This window comes from Amphichorda felina (genome assembly GCF_050947745.1).
Source record: "Amphichorda felina strain 45539 chromosome Unknown scaffold_7, whole genome shotgun sequence".
Classification (NCBI taxonomy): domain Eukaryota; kingdom Fungi; phylum Ascomycota; class Sordariomycetes; order Hypocreales; family Bionectriaceae; genus Amphichorda; species Amphichorda felina.
Window position 1 is genome coordinate 1199703 of NW_028145043.1, and position 16460 is coordinate 1216162.

Below are 16460 nucleotides of genomic sequence, written 5' to 3' on the forward strand. Positions count from 1 at the left end.
GCTAACGCCGCCAGCTGTGAACAGCTGGCAAAGGGTCAGAGGCAAGATACACGTGGGAGGGTACCTTGATACGCTTGCAAGGTAAGGTCGGTACGAAAGCGAATACATTCTGAAGAACTCCGGAAAAGAACGTGCAGGGGATAGTCACCATTGGGAAACCATCATAGTGGGCTGTGGTTGAAGTGGCATGGCGAGAGCAAGGTGAAATCAAGCTAAAGCGAGAAAGTGGTAAAGAAAAAGACTCACATATCCTGGTTATACAGATCTGAAAGAATAAGTACTGCTACTATTACGGGTGTGCGCATATCGAATTCTGAGTCGGGGACGTATATGAAGAGACTGAATTTGGGTCCTTTGTAGCCATCCCGTGGTCACGTGGGCACCCTCTCCGTCAACAACGCCAGACAGAGTAACTACACGTATTGGTTTGGCCTTCATTTCAAATCTGGGGACCAGAAATTCCAAGCCCTTGTTATTGGCTTCCCGTCGTCTTAAGGGTTCGGATAGTATTTCGAAGTATCCGAGTATTGGCTACTATAACTAGATAGGTTAATTCGTTATAAGGAACAGATTAGCCAACAGCAACATCATTGTCCTTGCTGATGACAGAGTTGGCTTGTGCTGAATCAAAACTAGAGACGTGAATTGGAGAAAGTTCACAAGCCCTAGCTGGGTAAAAGCGCATTTTGTTAATGAGCGCTAGATAGGATATGAGAATGGAAGCGAACTAACCTGCAGCGGTCAGGTGGTGACTGGATACAAAGCCAGCTAGCCAGGTGTTCTATCTTATTGTACCGCGAAATTCCTTGATCTCTTCTTATGCTTTCTTTATAGCATAGCCTGGGCAACTTCCTCCTCTTTTGTGTGAGACTACTGATCTTCCAGAAGATTGTGAACAGATAGGTCACACACACTGAGCGCTATAACAAGGCTGAACGTTAAGCTTAATTAATTAGAACACAGAATGGAATAAGTTGAAGAAACACCTCGTCGGAACTCATGAGCTGGATCTCCCGAGTATTACTTCCTCCATGTACCTACCGCCTCGGCCATCCATACCATTAATGACCCATCTGCATCTCACGGCTCACCACGCACGAACGGGGTACTCTCCCACAGCACAGCTCAGGAGAACCCCCTCTCCATCGGCGTGAGCCCAATCGTGAGCCCGCAAAACGACCAGTACACGAAAAATAGCATGTGCTGGAACATGTTCCACCCTATCCCTCCAGCGCCCAGGGCCGCAACCACCGCCGCCGCGGCACACGTCACCTCGCACAAGTATATCCTCCTCTTGTCGGGCTTCCATAGGGCCAGGTAGTTGAGGAGCAGCAGCAGGCCCAGGAGGTCCGCCGCCGAGACCCAGCTGAGCACCTTGAGCGCCACGGTGCAGCCGTTCCCGCCGTCGCCGCAGCTGTTGGGGATGTACGCGTCCCAGGGGAGGGCTGCGCCGACGTACAGGATGGCCATGTTGGCGACGGCGAAGCTGATGTAGGCGGTCCACCCCCCGAGCGTCATCATGTGCCTCGGGGAGAACATGGTCCCCTCCATCTCGGGAGTCGTTTCGCGCTTGCGGCCCTTGGCATGGATGAGCCGCCTTAGACGCGAGGCCAGGTCCCCCCCGAATGTGCTCCACGACTTCCCGGCATGTATGACGCCTGTGGCTTCAAACTCGTCCACAGTTATCATACAGCTCTGAGGATAGGGCGGGTATGAGCGTCTCCCTGGGGATTTTAGGGGGTACTGGTGCTGGTACTGAGTAGAGATAATGTTGGGGTGGCCCTGGAAACACGTCAGCGACTTCATATGTGTCTGGCAGCGTGGGCTGCTCATACCGAAGGATTGGGCGAAGACGCCGGAAATACTGTGTCCGTTACCTTTTCAGACATGATTTAAAAGAAAAGAAAAGATCTAATTGCAAGTATGTGACACTAAGAAGATGAATTCGCAAGTGTTGGCGTGCGGTCGAGGATGAGTTGTTCACGATAAGGTTTGTTGGCAACATGAAGAGCAACAATGAAGCTTATATTGCTTTAGGGCAGCGACTCCTAAAACAACACACATTTGCTCTTACAATAAATTTCTGAATACATTTCGAAAACATACTCGTGACATTTAACCATGTGGGCAATCTTCCCGGCCCATCAGGGTCCTGCTGGCTGCTGAGGAGGCCAGTAAGTTCACACCTTGCACCATCCACACCCTCATAGAAGCTTCAACTGGACACAGTATCAAACTCGTCAATCACACTCCTTGGCCGCTGATACGACATGCCCATGGGCGTATACTTCAGGTGCTTGATGCCGAACCCCTCGGGCCCTCCCAGCTTGATCCCTCGCTCCGTCCCCGTCCACTTGTCGCTGGCCGCGAGCCCAAGCACGACGACGAGCAGGCCGTACCGGTACTCAGGGGTTCCCACGGCCTCGCCACTCTGGGCATCTAGGATGCACACCAGATCCGGAGCCATGGCCAGCACATCCTCCTGGCGCTCCTCGCCTCCGTCGTCGCGGACTCTGATGGCGGCAATGTTCTCGTTCTTGAAGGGCACCTTGACCACGCCCCGGAAGCGCTCACCGTCCCGGCCATCGCCGCCCACATCGGCCCCCTGGATCAGGCACTCTCCGTAGGCATGCCCGTTCCTCAGCGTCTTCTCCACGCCGACAATCTTGCCCTTCCACAGCACCCGGCCCGCCGCCTGCCCGCCGCACTCGTCCACGATGGCCTCGGCCACCTGGGCCATCCGGTGGTCCTGCCTGGCCCGCGCAACACCCCTCCCGATCCTCCAGGCCTGCGAGATGGTGTTCTCGACGGCCCACCGCCTCGTCTCGGCGCCCGTCACGGGGGCCTCGGCCGTGCCCACCAGGGACCCCATCTGGCTGAGCGCCGCCCTCATGATCTTCTCGACGTGGGCGTCCGACCTCGCGCGCGGCATCGAGACCACGTTGCCGTTCCCGTCCGCCATGGCGATGGGCGACCAGATGGGGCTGCGCTCGTTGAAGACGACCGGCGTGGTCTGCCACTTTGTCGGGAACGCCCGGCCCATCCAGTCGCCGTCCACGACTGGCAGGTCCATGGCGTCGCTCGCGCCCAGGATCAGGCCCTGCAGGCCGTTGGCGCCGCCAATCTCGATGGCGATGAGGTGCGTGGCCGGCGCGGCGCACATCTTGTACAGCTCTCGCTGCGCCTCGAGCGTCTCATCGCCGGCCAGCTTCTCTATGGCCACGGTTGGGCTGCCCGCGCCGCCACCGCAGCCGACCTGGGCGTCTGGGGCGAGATCCTGGACCGACACGACGCGCACGATGGAGCCTCGCCGGAGCTGCGTGCGCAGCCGGATCATGCTTGAGTAGGGCGAGCCGCCGCCGCCAGTGCCCAGGATGTAGCAGCCCGTGGTGATCCAGTCGAGGTCCGTCTCGGAGATGTACCATGTGCGGTTGCGGACGGTGGGGACGTACTCGTCGACCTTGACGGGAGGCTGCTGGTGTTCCTGTTGGGACTGCGGCTTTGTCTCACGCATTAGCGGGTTGAGAGGGCCAGTTCTTCCGTCTTCCTCTGCTGGGGATACGTGATCTGTCGTGGGGATCTGGACTGTCTTGCTAGGGTCAAACTTGCCCACAGCACGAACAATGAAGCGACTCATATTCGCGACATACTAACAAGAGGTCGATTAGCAGTGTCACATCATCAGGTGGATAAACATGAAGCTTACCGGCAGCGCCATCGTGTCCACCTCGGCAATGTCAACCGAAGAAGGCAGCGCCCCAGCATCGACAGTCCTCTGCACCGCCTCCGCCTTGACCTTGTGCAGAATATCGGCTTCTGACTCCGACTCTGTCGACTTGATCGTGTCCACGACCTCGCTGACCCTGCCGATGGCCGCCCCGACGGCGTTGGCGACCTCCGACCACCGCGGCTTCAGGACACGGCTCGCTCCACGCAGGGTCTCAGGCGCAACGACTGCTCCTCCACCGACGAGGATCACGGGCATGTCACCGGGTGACGTCTTCATCGTGTCGATGATCCTTTCCAGCTTCTGCCGGACCGCGGCGTTGAAATCGGAGAGCTCCGCGTCGGAGACTATATCCTGGACACGGGTTCGATCACCGATACTCAGGGCCGGGTTGCCGAGCACGGTCAGGTCGGTGGCCGTCAGCGTGGAGCCGCCAAACACGACCGACTCCTGCTCGAGTCTGTGCCCGATGCTATCAGGGCCCACGACGAGCTCCTCCTCCCGACGGACAATGGATCCACCCCCCAGCCCAATACTTCTGATATCGGGCCCCGGGAAATTCATCCTGACTCCCTCCAGGTCACTGTACGCGGCCCGCTGTCGAGGAAACCCGTTCGCCTGCAGCAGCCCGATATCAGAGGTGGTGCCTCCAATATCAAGGACTATGACATCCTCCTTGAGGTCCTGCTGCACGAGGAACGCAGCTCCCCTCATGCTGTTGGTGGGCCCGCTCGAAAAAGTCCGTATGGGGAGCCGGGCAGCGACGTCCCCCGACAGGACAGTGCCGTCATTCTGCGTGACGAAGACAAGGCACCTCAGCCCCAGCCGCTCAATCGGCCTCTGGAACGAGCGGATCGTGCGGCGGGCAAACGGCAGGATGGCGGCGTTGAGGATGGCGGCGTTCTCGCGCTCCAGGAACCCGAGATTGGCCACGTCCTTGGAGCAGACGACGTCGCAGCCGGGGAGCTCGGCCCTGATGATGTCGGCCGCGCGCTCCTCCTGGCGCTCCACCGTGTCGATGGGGCTGAAGACGCCGTTGACGACAATGCTCCTGATGCCCTTCTCGCGGATGACGGCACACTGGGCCCTGATCTCTCCCTCGTCGATATCGGAGATCAAGTCGCCGTCGACCTCGAGGCCGCCCTTGAGGAGGGCGTAGTGGCCGAGTATGACATCCCTCAGATCATCGCGCCAGTCTATACACGGGGGGACGTGTTTGGAGAAGGGCCCACAGAGGCGCAGGACCGCCACGGGGGAGAGGCGCGAGGCATCGGCTTCGACGACGGCGTTGACAAAGTGCGTCGTGCCGATGGTGACGCTGGCGACGTGGGCAGGGTCAACACCGGCACCCTCGCCGGTGTGAAACATGGCAGCCAGGGCGTTGTTGATGCCATCACTGGGGTCTGGTGTCGTGGGCGTCTTGTGCCATGCCTTGATGGCCTGGTCGGGCAGCGTCTCAGCGGGGTCGAGCACAACTCCGTCTGTGTTTGTCCCGCCGACATCGACACCGACGCGAAGACGCCGATGGGTTGAGGCCATGATCAAGATCGGTGTATACGGGTGCCAAGTCTCAAGTCTTGCTGTCAGTAGTCATTCATATATGGCAGTCGGTGGAATTACTGGGATGTGTTCCAGGGTTGCAGGGGAGAAGAGGGGACGGATCAGATAAGATTCGGAGATAATCGGCCGGCCACTCGATGGATCATGATTCATGGCGGCTGTGACGCAGTAGGGCCCCACCCTAGGCCGCGATTTCTTGCATGATTGCATCCTCCTACTTCATGCAGGTTATGATTTTACAGAGCGTGCTTCATCTGGCACATAAACTCGTGGTCGCTGCAAGTATGGAGTGCTATCCCATCAGCACCACATCAAGGGGAAACGACGCCCTAATTGTCTACATCGAGGCCTGATCCTCCTTGTCCTCCACCACAGCATTGGCGCCCTGATCTAGGAGTAGCCGAACGACGCCCTCATGACCGATAGTAGTAGCCCACGATAGGGGAGTCTGGCCCATTATATCCGCCGCAACCCTATCGGCCCCCCGATCGAGGAGCAGTCCAACGACGGCCTCCCGCCCTGTCGCCGCAGCCCACCAGAGCGACGTCCGTCTAGACGCATCTGGCTTCTCGATATCCGCGCCCCGGTCGACTAGCTGCCGCACGACAGCCTCATACCCATTCTCCGCTGCCAACAGTAGCGCCGTCCGACCGGAATTATCCGCCGCGTCGACATCGGCGCCCCGGTCGAGGAGGAGCCTCACGACAGCCTCACGTCCTTTATCCGCAGCCCACCGCAGTGGTGTTCTGCCATGCGAATCTGTGCCGTCGATAGGGGCTCCCCGGTCGAGGAGCAGTCGCACGGTCGCCTCGTGTCCTTGAACCGCGGCGAACGAGAGCGGCGTCTGGCCGTGATTATCTGCTGCCTCGATATTAGCGTTCCGGTCGAGGAGTAGCCGCATGGCGGCCTCCTGTCCTCTCACAGCAGCCCAGCATAACGGTGTCCGGTGCCACTTATCCGCCACCTCAGTATCAGCGCCCCACTTGAGGAGCAGCTCTATGACGGCCTCGTGTTCTTGTGCCACGGCCCACCAAAGTGGTGTTCGGCCAAGCGAATCTCTAGCGTTTACTATATCATGGACATCTCCCCCAGCTCTTTTGAAAACTGCCTCCAACCCCGTTGCCACCCCATACCTCGACATGACGTGGGCCAAACTGGTCCCTTGTGGCGGACAGTTAACGCCATTGTTCTCCAATATGCCGAAAATATATACCCATCGCTCCAGGACAGTATCCGATGGCCAGGTAAAGCATTCTAGAAGATCCTCTTGGGAGATCCTTGCATTGTCGCTTTCCTTCATGTGCCCCACCCACGAAGTCGAGGAATAGTCTAGGAAAGGATACTCGGATCTCAAATGGCCACCCTGCCAACTTGTTGACCGATCAATCTCCAGAATCGCCAAGTAGCGTATGCATATCCTTGAAAGTCGATTGTGCGCCATTCCGACTACAAGGTCGGTTGTGCCAGTCTCATTCAGAACCGATAGTCCTTGCTCGACGAAAAAGTCCTTGACGGACTGGTGGATAAATTGGACAGTCGTCGTCTCCGACTCGATCTCTGCAAGGCCACGGCTTAGCATCTGAACGCGCCTCATCATCCTTTCTTTTTCGGATGGAAAATCTCCTGCGCTCTCGCACTGAGGCAACGATCCGTGCTGGCAGTCGGGCTCGACAGTCATAGCCCACCGCAGTTCGTCTAGTGACAGTGGGCGCATGGCAAAGCAAATCCACTCGATGAGCTTCAAAGAGCCCGGCCCCATGCCTTGAATGAGTTCACGGTATAAGTCGTGGAGCTTTTGAGGGACCAAAAGGACTTCTGCCTCCATATGGTTCAACCCCACGCCCTTTCGGTCAAGCTCTAGTACTTTCTTCACCACAAGCCAAGCCCACAGGAAGACACCCTGGGCGCGCGATGTTATCAAGTCCGGAATTTTGGATGTAAACGATGAGAGCTTTCCATGAACGAACGTTGATATGTCCTCCTTGTTTTCCTCCTCTGTGCAAATTTGGAATTGGCAATCAACTTGCCCCATGGGGTAGTGACGACACGTGAAACAGATGTGGAAATGCTTCGAGCTGGTGTCCAGGAGCGTCCCTGTCCAGGACCGGAAAGTATTGGCCAACTCAACTGCACTCTCCTCACCACATTCGTCTAGGGCATCGACAAATAGCCATACCGACCGAGTCTTCAGCACCTCCCGAAGGGATGACTCAAAGAAGCGTTGCAGTTCGCGCGGATGCCACTGCCAATTTTCGTTCGACTCTCCAACAGTTCTGCAACGTTCTTGAAAAGCGGCTACGAGATCTTGCAGTGCATCAGGAGTCTGGCTGAGAAGTTGGTGGAGAAGAGATCGGAAGAGGCCCAGCGGCGTCCTTTGGAGCTCGGCGCCACGGCCGTGGAAGAAGAATGAGAGGATCAAGTCACTCTCCCCAATGTTGGACGTCGCCACAACGTTGCGAAGAACATGTCCCAACAGTGTCGACTTTCCAGACCCCGGTTTCCCTTTGATCCAAAGCAGGCCTTGGCCATACGAGGCCCAGCCCGTGTACATTTCGTGTCTAAGCAGCCATTCGCAGGTTCCCTGAGCAGCGGAATCAATATCGTTGAACCGACTGTCCATTTCTAGGAATGCCAAAGATTTCAGGCAATCTTGTATCACATGCCCGGGTGCTCCAGTGCCTAGGCGACATGATGAGTTGGGGATATCTGGGGCAGTAGTAAAAGCATCTGCACTTACCTGAACACACAAGTTAGCCGGGCTTGCCTCCAGAGACTTGGGGGTCGTTACCTCTCTTAGAACTCTGTAGAGTGTGGAATTGACGACGAATTCGATGGCTCTCAGGAGAATAGCCAAGTGGCTCCTCAGTTTGTGCCCCTTCCATCGGTTGCATAGCAGCGGAGTTGCTAATTTTTGACTCCCATCTAATCAGCTCGCCAAGCAGTCTTTTGAATCCATTTTCGTCCACGGAGCCAAACTTGACCATGTTTCTATGGTTGGCGTGAATACTAATCGCCGTATAACCTTCAAGAGTAGCCGAGTCTTTAGAGACAACAATTCCAAAACGAGGCAAAGGCAATTCTTCAAAGAAGCAAGTAACTTCAAGATCCCGCCCGGCCCTCTGTTGTTCCCGCAACATGAACAAGAACCGATTTTGGATGGATTGGAGGTACTTGTCGTCAGTCTCCAAGATATTCAATAACGATCTGTTAGTGGACCTGATGGTCCCAATAGCCGAAGCTGGCATCCTGGACCAGTCGGCCATCCAGGATCCCCTGTGAGGAGTGCCCATAAATACTATACCCTTAGTGCAGTTGAATATTTCCTGGAGATGTTGTTCGGGGTTGTTTCGGGAGAGAAGAACGGCCTCCTTGCATAAGAGGCCACCCAAGCTGTGGGCGACAAAGACCAAAGGCCGAGTGGACGCATTAGAGCAAGCTCTTTGAGTCGTCAAGTCGTTCAACAGGTTTGTAGCATGATCTACTAGCCCGTTTGTCGATGCGGATGGTTTCCGCACAACGTACGCGTCATATCCGTACGTGAGTATGCGAGCGCTGGTGATCTTTGGTGGCAAGAGTGTCTCGGGCCAGGGTTTGGATTGCCCCTTGGCGGTCCAGGTGCTGTTCCTATTTCCAGATAGACCGTGGACAAAGCAGATATCAACCGTGGCATCGCGGCAATCGTGCAGAACTTTGACTCCGTCCGGGAAAGAGGGAATCGGAGCGCTCTGAGAGGCTGGGACAAGATCTATTTCTTGGTGGTAAATATCTGCTCCATTCTCGACAGTGCGACCCTGCTTGCGCCATGATAACTTTGCTCGCAAACTCCTCATCGGCGATGCGTCGTGGAATTGAACAAGAAGAAAAGAGGAGTCAGCTCGTCGGAAGTGATGAAATTGTGTGCGACGTCAAAGGGCGACAGCCTGAGAAGCCGCAAGGAAGGAGGGGCTGAGGTGGATGGAGGTCACAAGGCGCAGCTCTCCCCCCTCGGGGGCTCAGGGCTATGGTGGTTGGTGTGGAGGAATCTACGGATACTGACGCAAGTATTGATTCCTTGCTGTGAGTAGTTGCTGCTTTGCAGGCTTAGCAACGCTTTCTTCACTCCGGCCCTGCACGGTTGCATTCTTGGTGCGTGATGTGTGACCGGTCCAGTTGCTGGATGACAAGCCGGAGGTAGGGTTAGAACTACTTTTCAGCGAAGTCAGTGAGCTTGTTGGAGCCTCTACCTTGCTGCCAGCCGCATAGCGCGACTCGACCCTTTACCCATTAGTAGTATCCTGCATCCCATGCGTCCTGGGGCTGGTGAGGGTTGACGGCGTCTTACCCCGCGGCAGGTTGATATCATGAATCCCTGCATCTACCCTGTACTGCATCGTCTGCGCATCCTTTGACAGCCCAGCACGATGGACTCCACTTATGGGTATGCTTGCACAAGACAAGTGGTACGTTGCCCAGAAGTCCCGTCATACCGGTCCCAGAGTTACTCGCGGAGCCTAAGGAAGCCCTGGTAGCCCTGTTAGCATAAGGTATGCTGTACGTCCTGTTTGATGGTATGTATGCATTCATCGGGATCGGGAGCTCATCCAAACATGCCAGCTGGCGCTGTTGGGTATTGAAGGCGGCTAATGCTGTGCGGAACTGGGGAAAAGAAATCTTGGGGCATGGTGCCTACCTACTTTACATAAAACAAGACATTTCAAGGTGAGTTGACACTGGTAGTTGTTGTCTCTTGGGCAAGTATACTTTGGTTAAGTTGAACGGGTTTCCCACCTCTTTAGGCCTATGACGTATGCAAATGGTAAATCAGGTCCATAATAATTAATAGTTAAGTTAAACACCTACCTTAGGGATTGATATTCGTTGAATCAGCCTCTTAACTTCCGAGATCTAAACTTGTTGGCGCTTAATGCCCCAGATTTGGAACTGGTCTGCTGAGTCATCAGCTGCGCTGGCCCCCACAGTGCCAGGTCGGGTTGGGCTGCGACGCATGTTTGCACTGCTGGAGCTGCGAGCTCTCGCCAGGTACGGAGCACCGAGCGACGACTACGTCAGCTGTCGCCGTTGTGACTGCCCACCCGGAGACAAACACACGAAATTCATTGCCTCTTTTTTTTGGCCGCGCAGACCCTGGCAAGACTCATCCATCCGGCGTCTGCTGCATCATATTATCTCCTTGTCATCCGCCCATAGCTGCTTCCTCCATTTGCCATCTCGCTGCACCCTCTTTTGCTGCCGGACAGCCCTGCCTCGACATCGTCCGTTGCTTCGACAGACTTGACCCCATACGGGCGAACCGCGTGGACCGCGCCAATATCGAAAAATCACGACATCGATAACAATACCTTAACCGCGACTCACAGTGTTGCAGAGAATCACCTCTGGCTCTGCTGGTCGCCGCCATGGCAGCTCCCTATGACGTGGGGTCTGGGCAGGACCATGATGCCAGCTCTTATGCGAGCTTGCCAGGATCGGGCTCGCGGAACTTTGTGTCGCATAACATGACCGAGATGAAGTCCAGGGCATCCATGCGCCGCGAAGTACCAGGTAGGTCTATTGTTCACCTTCAATTTGACCGTACTCCTGACGAGAATTTGGCACAGGATGCAACCCAAGTCGATGGATATACGAGTTACTCAATAACAATTTCACATCCTGCGATCTTTTCGTCAGAGCCGACCGCGCCCAACTTGACGTCCCTTTTGAGTGGCGTCACCAGCACCGACTCATTCGTAATGGAAACCAGGACTTCGCGACAGATGATAGGAAGGTCCTGTCGACAATATGCCTCGACTGCAGCTTCCATTTCGTCTTCAAAATGAGCTGGAGCGCCTCGCACGCTCACGAAACTTGTAATGCAAGCCACGCGACTTGGCCGATGCGGGAAGATGTGTATCCCTGGCACCACCTGGTCTGGGCTGGGTCGGAGGCTGACCACATCATTGCCGAGGAGAAGAACAAATACCAACCCCTAGTGGCCCGGGAGAACTTTGTTTGCGTCGCTCCACCATGTACGTTTCAACTAACCTTGGATGTGTCTGAGCCACGCTTGAAGACTCAGTGGGTCAACCTTCTGCTAGATCAGGACGCCATCCGCTCCGAATTGGAGCAAGCAAGGAAGAAAAATCCTGAGAGATATGAAGGAGCGACGGATGCATGGGCCACCCAGGCACCTCAAAACATGAACACGTACCTCAAGAATCTTCTTGAATCAGACCCAGATGCGATACGGAACATTTCCAAGCGTAACAAACGATTTGCCGTCATCTTTGGTCCTAGATGCTTCAACCTATTCAGGGAGCTCGAATTTGAGGAGACGGAGAACATAGAAGGTGGCGTTGATGAAGGATACTTCACTCCCCCATTCCCTCCCTCCCCTCTCAACGACGATGGCCACACCGACATCGACTCTTATCGAGGATACATTGAAGATGTCCGAAGTGAGGTTCAGTCCCTGATATACAAATCGGGTCCCGCTGGGGAATACCCGGGGCTCATCAACTCAGTTCTGCACACCGACATGGGATGCAAGGAGATCCCCAACGTTAGCGGGAATGCCCTGGTCAATGTGGAACGATACAGACTGCTGGGTGTTTTACCGAATTCCCCTCCCGAGGTTGTCGTCAATGCCTATTTTCGACAATGGGACATTCTTCCTAGCAAGAAACGGCAGTTGGTTGAAGCTCTGATGGCCATTGCCAACGACTGTGGCGATGAGCGGCTTTCAGACTTTGCCATCACCCAGTCCTCTGTCTTTGACAGCCAGCTTGAGGTACAGGGGAATACGGACGAGGACGGACTCGTGAATCAGGCCCTCATATACCTCGGCTTAGGCCCCCCCAACACGTACTCGGTGGACACAATCCTGGAGGCCTTCAGGAAGAAGCTCGTCGACCAGCCCGCTGCAGCCAGCACTGCCAGGACGATGCTGATGCTGATAGCTCAGGCGTCTACCGATGACAACTATCAGGCCGGACTGGTCGTGGAAACGGATACCAGAATGTCATACGAGACTTCGAAGACTGTCCTCGGCATTGGTCGCTTAGAATTCTCAGATACAGAGGCCGGGTGGTGCCTCGCTGCTCTCGAAAAGGTAAGCCCTTTCCCCTTCTTGTCTCTATTCCATTCCCCTTTCCTTTTCTGCGGTGTAGACATGGTTGCAATTATGTCGATTCTGTAAATTTTGTCAGGTTACGATGGCCAACATTTCGCAGCTTCAATCAACACCAGTGCGAGACGAGCGGTTGCTATATATCCAGGCTCTGGATTCGTTAGCCGAGCACACGCGGAGTGAGACTACCAGAGGGAATGCACTAGAGTTTCGCGAAAAGTTCCTCGTCCAGCCTCCTGATCCCGTGGATAGTGATGTAAGTGAGGTACTTGGGGACGTGGAACTCCCAGTTGGTCTGCACAACATTGGGAACACTTGCTACTTGAATAGCCTTCTCCAGTATCTCTATACTGTGAAGGTGGTGCGGGAGATCGTTACAAATTACGATGCTTTCAAGCTGAACCTCACGGACGACAGCATTCAGCAGCGAAGGCTTGGTGGAAACAAGATGGAGATGGACCGTGGGGAGGCCGTCGTGGCACAAGCCTGTAAGACCCCTTTTCTATCTAACTCCCGTGCAAATGTGACATCTTACTAATTGATTACTTGAAGTCGTTCATGAGCTAGGCCAGTTGTTTCACAGGCTCCATACGTCGGATAGAGTTGCGACACGGCCATCTCAGCGACTTGCCAACGCTGTCTTGCTGTCGACGCGTTCGCTGCTCAAGGACTCGGAGACTGTGCCCGAGGTCACCCCGACCGCCGCAGGTCCGAAACCCCCTCCTTTACCCGCACGGCCGTCACCGGCGCCGACGGGACCATCCACACCACCACCTGATGATATTGAGATGGCGAAAAATTCAGTCGCTCCTTCGGAGACCGGCGACATCAGCAGTCGCGCTAGTTCTGCGACTTTGATCGACGCAGGTGACGGAGGTGACAGACCGCCATCGTCGCATGGGGAGAATAAGGGCTCCTCAGCAGCCGTGTCCGCAGGATATGCCACTGTCCAGTCTGATTCAGAGGCAACACAAACTGACGCATCCGGGGATAAAGGAACAAAAGATGTCAACAAGAGAAGCAACAATGACACTGAAGAAATCGACGTCTCCATGGTTGACGTTGCCGAGGAAACAAAGGAGATTGATATCAAGGTACTAAAAGCGCTAGAGCATCAAAAGAGGTCATCCGGAACAGATCAGCAGGATGTCGAGGAAGTCATAGGGAGCATCATTAGCCTGCTGCAGGCAGCGATACGGCCGAGCCATGTTGATGAAGCGACTGGTATCCAACGTGAGAAGATTATAGAGACTTTCTTCGTCACAACCGTCAACTACACAAAAAAGTTTGACGAGAGGGAATATCAGCATGAAATCAGCTACGACCGGTCCATCACGGCGTTCCCAGCGCCCGACGGGCCATGCCATCTCTACGATGCCCTAGGCCGTAATTTCGATCAACAGGTGCTGGAGGAGAGCAAGCTGTCGCGATACACGGCCATCAAGAGCCTGCCTCCCATCCTACACGTTCTCATCCAACGAACGCAGTCGACAGGGAGCAAGAATGCGAACCCCGTCGTCATCCCAGAGACGATATACCTCGATCGCTACATGGATGCTCCCCACGACTCGCCCGAGTTTCAACGTCGCATGGAGGACTGGGCAACTGCGAGCCGCCTGACCGATGTGAAGAACTACATGACTGAGGCCGAGAATTTTAAGGGAGCTGGTGCTCTCATGGACAAACTTGGCAAGGCCACTCGCGAATCTTCTACCAACAGCGATGCCATGGTCGTGGACACGCTACCAAGTCTTGATTCGTCTCAAGATGATTGGACCTTTGACGGTCCTATCGAGGATGATTTCCTTGTCGTGCGTAAAGAGGATTCCGAGCAGCAACCCGCACACCCCGAAGAACAGCCGCAAGATTGTGATCTAGGCGCGACCGAAGGTTTTGAGGAAGCTGTAAATGCGGTGGGTCGGATGGTCGAAAAGGAGTTTTTGGAGCGAGAGCGGACTATCATGGAGCACTTCGACAGCTCCCGGGAGCACGCATATCGCCTTGAGGCGGTGATTTGCCACAGGGGCCTTCTCCATGCAGGCCATTACTGGGTCTGGATCCACGATTTCGATCTGGGTGTGTGGCGCTGTTACAACGATGCGAACGTGACGGCCGAACACGACACTGAGAAGGTGCTGCGGGATCTGAGCAACGGCGGTGAGCCGTACTACCTATGCTATGTCCGCGACAGGGACAAGCAGGACTGGGTGAGCGTCCCTAAACGGGATCCGGCACCGGCCGATGTCCCGGATCTCGTGTATGGGTCGACCGACGGTGAGCCGGACTCGGGAACTAAGATGTCATCGGGGATGGACCATGATGTGGTGAAGGACAAATCCTAGAAGGAGTTGAAGCCACGAAGTGCCCTCAAGAGCCCGGGTGGGGAGGTCAGTAAAGACAGTCCACCAGCGAAGAAGGTTTCGTTTGTAGAGAACCATGGTTCCGACTCAGGTGCCGGCCTCTTGTACGAGGACGCCAAGCCTGATGATTTTCCATACGAGATGGGACAGGTGGAATAAGTAAATACCTAGCGTTGATTGGCTTTACAAAGACGCGGACAGTCGCAAATGGCGTTTTGGGTGCTTGTTTTAGTGATGGATTGGTCAGACAGATGGCATAATACCCAAACATGGCGATAGACGAAACAACTGAATTCAATACATGATTATTGGCGCCATGGGAAAATAGAAGAAGAAAAGTTCAGCTCCGCATAAGTATTGGTAAGTCTTGCTTATATTTTAACAACATGTTCATTAGGTTTTATCCTGACTCGTCGAAACCACTTTACCTCCCCTTGAAGACAGGCTTCCTCTTCTCCTGGAACGCCTTGAGCGCCTCATTTCGATCCTCGGTCGCGACAACCCGCTCGTACATCTCATTCTCCTTCTCCTCGCGCGCCCACATGACGGCCTGCAGCGCCGCGCGGACGGCCACGGGCCCGCCCTCGCAGATCTCCTGCGCCAGCCTCACGGCCTCGGCCAGGGCCCCCTTGCGCGCCAGCGACAGGATGTCGGAGCCGTCGCGCTCGTCCTCGGGCACCACCTCGACGAGGCGGTCGGCGATGCCCAGGAAGTAGGCCTCGGGGGCGGCGACGCGGCGGCCCGTCAGGACGAGGTCGCGGGCGCGGGCGATGCCGATGAGGGCGGGCAGGCGGTGGGTGCCGCCGGCGCCGGGGAGGATGCCCAGGCGGGTCTCGGGCAGGCCGACGGTGGCGTTGGAGGTGAGGACGCGGAAGTGCGTGGACAGGGCGAGCTCGAGGCCGCCGCCGAGGGCGAGGGAGGAGATGGCGCTGATGGTGGGGACGGGGAGGGCGGCGAGGTCGGAGAAGGTGGCGCGGAGGTTGGTGAGGAAGTCGGCGGTCCTAGGGGGAGGGACAGGTTAGCTAGGGTAGGGAGGGGATATCATGGAGGATGGGAGGGGAAGCGCACTCTTGCTGGGTGAAGCCGCGGCGCTCCTTGAGGTCGGCGCCGGCGCAGAAGCAGGTGTCAACGGCGCTGGCGAGGACGAGGGCGCGGGTCGGGCCGAGCTGGGCGAGCTGGCCAGGGGCAGCGATTTCTTCGCCGTTAGGGCCGTACTGGCTGTGGACGTCGTCAACCTCAGCGCGCAGGGCGGCGAGGAGATCGCGGGAGATGGCGTTGCGGGCAGAAGGGCGGTTGAGCTCGAGGACGCGGATGTGGCCGGAGTTGGGGGCGGGGAGATTGGTGACGGTGATGAGGGGCCCGGCGGACTCGGAGGAGTAGAGGCGGCGCAGGAAGGAGGCTGCAGGTGAGCGCGTAGCCGCGGACGGGGAGAGAATCCGGGGAGGCATGGTGGGCGGTCAATTGGGAGGTTGGTGGTGGTGGTGGTGGTTTGGGAGAGTGAAGATGTGAGGTTGGCGATGGGAGGAGTTGCGACTTCAATGGAGCGAGCTCGGGAACTAGTGACGTCGGCTTGCGTCGGTCTGGAGGTTGATAGCCGAATGCAATCAAATCAGTATGAATTGCCGAGTAAGGGATCACTGCCCGCAGTGAAATTATGGCTGCTATTTACAACTGCTTTGGAGGAATAATAGTGGGCAGCATCTGTACC

The 16460-nt window shown here is 56.1% G+C and overlaps 5 protein-coding genes across 5 annotated transcripts; 1 reads left to right on the plus strand and 4 right to left on the minus strand.

Annotated features, from left to right (window-relative positions):
• Positions 1–1125: 1125 nt before the first annotated feature.
• ACO1O0_007176 (uncharacterized protein) lies at positions 1126–1806 on the minus strand (the record flags this gene model as incomplete). Its single annotated transcript, XM_083196549.1, has 1 exon — positions 1126–1806. The coding sequence occupies one exon, from the start codon at positions 1804–1806 to the stop codon at positions 1126–1128; it is 681 nt and encodes a 226-aa protein (XP_083047757.1).
• Positions 1807–2215: 409 nt separating this feature from the next.
• ACO1O0_007177 (hydantoinase/oxoprolinase family protein) lies at positions 2216–5266 on the minus strand (the record flags this gene model as incomplete). The annotated part of the gene is made up of 2 exons (XM_083196550.1): positions 2216–3649; positions 3707–5266. 2 exons carry the CDS (start codon positions 5264–5266, stop codon positions 2216–2218), a joined length of 2994 nt encoding a protein of 997 aa, XP_083047758.1.
• Positions 5267–5624: 358 nt separating this feature from the next.
• ACO1O0_007178 (ankyrin repeat domain-containing protein) lies at positions 5625–6428 on the minus strand (the record flags this gene model as incomplete). The annotated part of the gene is made up of 2 exons (XM_083196551.1): positions 5625–6345; positions 6421–6428. The coding sequence occupies 2 exons, from the start codon at positions 6426–6428 to the stop codon at positions 5625–5627; spliced, it is 729 nt and encodes a 242-aa protein (XP_083047759.1).
• A 4255-nt stretch (positions 6429–10683) lies between these two features.
• Positions 10684–14734, plus strand: UBP2 (ubiquitin-specific protease UBP2; the record flags this gene model as incomplete). Its single annotated transcript, XM_083196552.1, has 5 exons — positions 10684–10828; positions 10957–12374; positions 12472–12648; positions 12733–12880; positions 12945–14734. 5 exons carry the CDS (start codon positions 10684–10686, stop codon positions 14732–14734), a joined length of 3678 nt encoding a protein of 1225 aa, XP_083047760.1.
• A 442-nt stretch (positions 14735–15176) lies between these two features.
• ACO1O0_007180 (ClpP/crotonase-like domain-containing protein) lies at positions 15177–16200 on the minus strand (the record flags this gene model as incomplete). The annotated part of the gene is made up of 2 exons (XM_083196553.1): positions 15177–15753; positions 15821–16200. 2 exons carry the CDS (start codon positions 16198–16200, stop codon positions 15177–15179), a joined length of 957 nt encoding a protein of 318 aa, XP_083047761.1.
• Positions 16201–16460: the final 260 nt, after the last annotated feature.